Source organism: Adiantum capillus-veneris, chromosome 21, assembly GCF_014529385.1.
Source record: "Adiantum capillus-veneris isolate H3 chromosome 21, ASM1452938v2, whole genome shotgun sequence".
NCBI lineage: Eukaryota > Viridiplantae > Streptophyta > Polypodiopsida > Polypodiales > Pteridaceae > Adiantum > Adiantum capillus-veneris.
The window spans coordinates 74,707,421-74,713,283 of NC_140951.1; the positions used below are offsets into that span (position 1 = coordinate 74,707,421).

Here is a 5,863-nt window from a genome sequence, read left to right on the forward strand (position 1 = left end):
AATCTGGTGTAGTGAGATCCACCGAGGTGGTCGCAGGAGGCAGAAGCAACTCCGAAAACTCTATGCTCCTATGGCTCTGTGTGTGTGTGTGTGTGTGTGTGTGTGTGTGTGAATGCAAATGAGCTTCTGTTTCCCTTTTTTGACTATATGATCCCAGTCTACCCGGAATGCCCCATTTATACTTACCTTCATTGCTCATATCTTGTTGGGCACATCACCTGCGGTTTGAACCGTTCATCTCGAGCTCATGTAAAGGTCACCTAAACCTAAAAATCACTCATTCTCTCATTTGTGCAATTGAAGAGTGCTCTTGCTCCATCTCCATCTTCTTCTTCTTCCTCTCCTTGTGTGTCTGTGTATGCGTGGTGGGGGAGAGAGAGAGAGAGAGAGAGAGAGAGAGAGAGAGAGAGAGAGAGAGTGATCAAGCATTACGAAGGCACGACGGTGGCGAAGCGGTTGAGCGCGGCACGGTGGTAGCTCCCTCTTCTTCGTGACGAGGAATTCTTCGAAGGCGAGCATAGGGCGGTGAGTGACACACCCTTTCTCTCTTGAGCTTGCTAGATTAGTCTGGTTGTGTGCTGGCAGCCATTTTTGGCTCACACACAGTGTACGGCAAGTCCCTTGCATTGACATGTGCGACAGACGCGCACATTTTTGGCGCCGTTGTCAGGGAAATGCCCTGCATTAAGCTCGAGTAGCACTCTATGCTGCTTTGTGGTGCATTTTGAAAGGTAGGAAAGGTAGAGAAGGAAGGTGTGTGTGTTGAGAAGGAGTTTGCTTTGTTGCAGTGTATTGTTTTGTTAATAAGGTGTTGAAAGGTACTGTGTTTTCTCTGTGATAAGGTGTTAGAATTAAGGTAGTAGATCCATAATATTAGTTCTGTGTAAAGTACAATAAGTAGCTACAATAAGTAGACCTGTTAGCTAATGAGTTGCTGTGGTATCGTGTTAGTGTATAACAGTAGCTGTATTAGTTGTAAGTAGGTAGGTTAGGTGTGTGTGTGATCGCGTGCGTAGCGCGGCTGCGGTGACCTTATCCAAAAAAAATAAAAATAAATAAATAAATATATATATTTTAAAGGTAAGGCCGGGGTAAGGAGCATTCCCTAAACCCAAGCCCAGACCCAAGCCCAAGCCCACGCTCAGGCTCAGGCTCAGGCCTCAGTCGCAGGCTTTAAAATTACTTATTTTAGCCTCATGCCTAAGTAAAAATCGACCTTTTTGAGGACCATCGGAGCTTCAGGTAATCAAACGGCCGGAACCCAGGGTAGTACCACTCAGGACCCACATATAGCGTCTACTGACTCTTCCTCTGACTACGACGTCATGAGGGTTACCCAATGCCTAATCCTGATAGCTCAAGCCAAGACATACATCGCCTAACCTAACCTATAACCCAACATATAACCTATACCCTAACCTAACCTATAACCTAAACCTCATCAATCACAAGATGATGATGAGATGGTAGCGTAATTTCAAAAAAAAATTTCTCCAAAGCATACTCTCAAAACAAACTTTCCCTATAGCATAATTTCGAAACAAAATTTCTTCAAAGCATTCAAAACAAAAATTTCTCATAGCATAATTTCAAAACAAAATTACCCCAAAGCATAATTTCAAAACAAAATTTTTTCAAAGCATAATTTCAAAACAAAATTGCATAAAAATTTAAAGCATTGAAAGCCTAATGAATGAAATTTTATTTTGTCAATATACAATATAATTTTAAATTAAGTAAAAATGCATAAAACTTTTGAGCACTCACATGTGGCCTATTTGAGCAAGAAAGGGTATTAAAAACGTCTTCAAACCTACAAAAATGCACACTCTCTCTCTCTCTCTCTCACACACACACACACACACACACACACACACACACACATACACTATGTTAGACACACATACACACAAACCTACAAGAAAACTTGAAAAGAATCTCACCTTGATGTTGGGGAGTAGTCCACAAGCAAGAATCTCACCTTCGGCAACTCGTTGGGCAATTGATCTGAAGTAGGTGAGGAGGAGGAGGGCAAACGAAGAGGCAGAAAATGAGGAAAATGCGCAAGGAAAGACCCGCGGTTTCGTTTTTTTAAGGGTCCGCCGGTACAGGTGCTGTTAGAGACATCGAAGCAAACTTTGATACAGGCGTCGAAAAGGTCCTTGGTACAAGCACTGGAATAGGTACCAGTACAGGCATTGAAAATTGAAAATTTACTTTTTTAAAAAAATTTGATCTCCTTCCAGATTTACCTACATATATACTGACGCCCGCCATTGTTGTCGATAATTTGACGTCAAAATTCAAGCGCTCTTGTAGTGGATTTACTATGAAAATGATACTTACGCTTCTCTCTCCCGCAATTATTCAATGGCCACATTGTTCTACCTTCTTCTTTTTGCGCCGCATACCATTATTTCATTGTATATATTTTCAAGATGCATGATTTGAGTTACATATAACATGAATTATAAATGAAATCCTAAATGAGTATTGTGGTTGAGTTCAATAGGCTCACAAATATGAGAACACCCTAAACATTACAACTCCCTTGCCAACAATCTTTGACACTAATGGCTCAATTCATACATATGGCCTTGAATATAGGGTGTGGCAGTAACATTCTATAGAGTAGATAATGACCTCTAGATGTTGAGTACTCATAAAGTCTCATTGTTGTATTCATTCAAACTTTAGAAAAACTAAATCACTTCCAAACAAAGTGTTCTTGTTGAGTTCTTGATGTGAATGCTTGACTTGTATTTGCCTTAGGCTAGTGCTCGGAAAAAAAAACCTTCTTCGAAGAACTTGGAGAACCTATCTATGAGAAATTTTAGTGGTAAATGGACTAAATTTCAAGGTTTTCACTGATTTCAGTAAATTTTCTCGATTTTCTCACCATCATGGTTGTAGGTCTCCTTTATTCTGCTAGCACCAGTGGTTGCAACTAGCAAGAGCCGATAAGGATTACGGGAAGGCGATTGTTAATCTCATTTACTTACTTTTGAGCTAGAATAGGCTAGTTATTTTGTTGAATAACCCTTCCAACGACACAGGAGGGTTGGGCATGCGTGTTGGTCCCACCATGCCAACAACAGACTCGTGACTAGAATGGTGCTCCTAGTGCCGATTCCCTACACCCTCAACTGTAAATTTTAGAGGTAAATTTGTAGGTGGGATTGCAGTAAACGTAGGTTTATTTCAAACACTTCCTTACACTTCAATCTTCATGATTTGAATTAGGGTGTACGTTCCGAGTTTGCCATCAATAACATGGGTTTTCTCTACTTACGTTGTTTCCTTGTTACCAAAATATCATTTTGATTACATATGCCCGACCATTTCGACGTGGCTAGATCTAGACTCCAAAAGTTTGATGCATTCAAGCTAACCTAGAGAGTTGCAGAGGACAAAAATAGTGCCAGCGAGGCTCGAAACAGCTTTTCAAACCAATCACAGAGCGGCGCCATCACAGAGCTTTCGGACGTTGATCAGCAGCTTATAGAGCGTAGAATTTCCACGGCGCCGTCTGAACCCGGCCTCAGCTGGCGTGTGCTACCCTTTAAAACAAGGCGCTCACTGCAGAGCTCAGAAAGCGCAGAGGCAGAGTCGCAGAGAGAGAGAGAGAGAGAGAGAGAGAGAGAGAGAGAGAGAGAGAATGGCGCTTACATACTACGGGTGCAGCAGAGCAGCTCCTCGGTGTGTGATAAATGTATTTATGCTATGGCTTCTCTCTGTACTTTTGGCAGAGGTCCCCATGAGCTCCAGCGCCGACTCACTCACAGAGACCACCATACCGCCATGGCTGGACGTCTATGGGGGCACGCCCAACATCACCCTTCAACTGCTCTTTTCCGGGCAGCCGCCCATCAGCCAACAGCTCAACAATGGCCAGGTCCTCAGCATCGCCGAGACCAGTGCTCAGCCTGCCGTCTTCCTGTCCGGGTCGTCGCTCGATGCTGGCTGCTCGTACACGCTGCTCACCATTGACCCCGATGCCCACAGTCCCTCCACCCCGATCCTCAAGAACGTGATCCACTGGATCATTTCCAACATCCCCGGCTCCATCTCGCCCACTCAAGGTCTCCACCTCCCACTTACTATGCCTTCATGTATATATGTCAATGTACTTCCTCGTATTAATGTACGCAAATGTCACAATTGATTTGTTTGTGTATATTAATGTCAAATGTATTTTCTAGTATGCACATGCAAACATACATGCATCCACACACACCAGACGTATTTATCAGCAACCTAGTATACTACAATTGTTTGTTCATTGCTTCCATATGCACATTTCTTCAAAAGCTCACTATAATGTCCTACTTTTGCTTTATAGCATCTCTTCTTTGGTAGCAAGTCTATCTTAATTTATTTATAATTATATTCAAGGGGTCACTATATGTAAAACGTATATATCATGTGCATTTAAACATTATTTATAAAACTTTTTAGCTATGGATTTTCCATAAATTAAAGGGACTTTTTTATATATTCAATCCACATTTTTTCTTGAGATCATTTTTTCAACATTCTTTTATATGTAAAAATGCGAGTAAATATAGAAAAACATAATCCCTCTTGTTGAACCTATATGATAGACATTTTTTTATTGAAGTGATCCCTCCGAGTAACTACATTATATGTGTATCTTGCACCTGTTTAGCTACGATCCATTGAACTTGATAATGAAAAACTGAATAGAATGGAACTAGTAACCCATGACATAATATAGCCCATGTATACTTGTTTCGTTGACGGAATGTGTCTGAATGCTTTTCATTATGAGTAAAATTGACAAACTAAAACACCATTGTTCATCGCATAATATTGACATCTTTATAATAATTTGACCTTCAGATGCAACACAAGTTGGTGAGGTTGTTCTTAGGTATTTGGAGCCAAGAGCTCCAACGTTCTTTTCTGCTCCATACGGGATCCATCGTTACTATAACCTGCTTTTTAAACAGGTAACTTGTAAATTTCTTAACTACTCAAAAACTCAAACCAAGAGCTTATTTGTATGAAAATGAAACTTAGCTTATTTCATCATGTGATTATTTAATGTTCGCATTGTTCTACCTTTTGTTTTGCACTCCGAGGTATTATTTCACTATATATCCATTAAAGATGCTTGATTGAGTTACATACAACATGAATTGTAAGTGAGATCCTAAGTGAGTATTGTGGTTTATTTCAACAGGCTCACAAACATGAAAACATCCAAAACATTACAACTCCATTATCTCATACGTTTGACACTCGTGGCTTTATTCATACATATGGCCTTGAATATCCGGTGGCAGTAACAGTCTATAGAGTAGATGTAGACTCATAAACTTTCGTTATTGTATTTGCTCAAATTTTAGAAAAAGAAATTTACTTACCAAATAAGTTTGACATAGAGATGTCATAGCATCATCTTGAGTCGTGGATACATATACTTGAGTTGTTCTTTCCTTACACTTCAATCTTCAATGCTTTCCAAATGTTGAACTAGGATGTACACATGTTGAGTTGCTCTTGCCATCAATAACATGGTTCCTCTCTCCTTACATCCCTTTCTTCTAGATACATATTCTCTCTCCAAACTCCCAAAACGAGCATAAATCTGTGCTTAATGCAATATCATTTTGATTACATACACCCAACATATTTTGTTGTGGGTAGACATCCAAGTTTGCTAAGTATAACTTATCTTCATTCTAAACTAGAGAGATGTGTAATGCCTACGGTGGATAGACCAACGAGGCATTCATCATAGCAAGAGATTCATAACATTTAGGAATAAGTGGACTACACAGAATTTAAATGATGCAATGAAAAAAAAATTGCTTGATTGATTAGAATAAGAGAGTGA

General features: G+C 40.1%; 1 protein-coding gene across 1 annotated transcript; it reads left to right on the top strand.

Annotated features, from left to right (window-relative positions):
* The first annotated feature begins 3,621 nt into the window (after positions 1-3,621).
* LOC147431163 (protein TERMINAL FLOWER 1-like) lies at positions 3,622-5,589 on the top strand. The gene is made up of 3 exons (XM_086494546.1): positions 3,622-4,082; positions 4,864-4,973; positions 5,207-5,589. Exons 1-3 carry the CDS (start codon positions 3,659-3,661, stop codon positions 5,339-5,341), a joined length of 669 nt encoding a protein of 222 aa, XP_086350672.1. The 5' UTR covers positions 3,622-3,658; the 3' UTR covers positions 5,342-5,589.
* Positions 5,590-5,863: the final 274 nt, after the last annotated feature.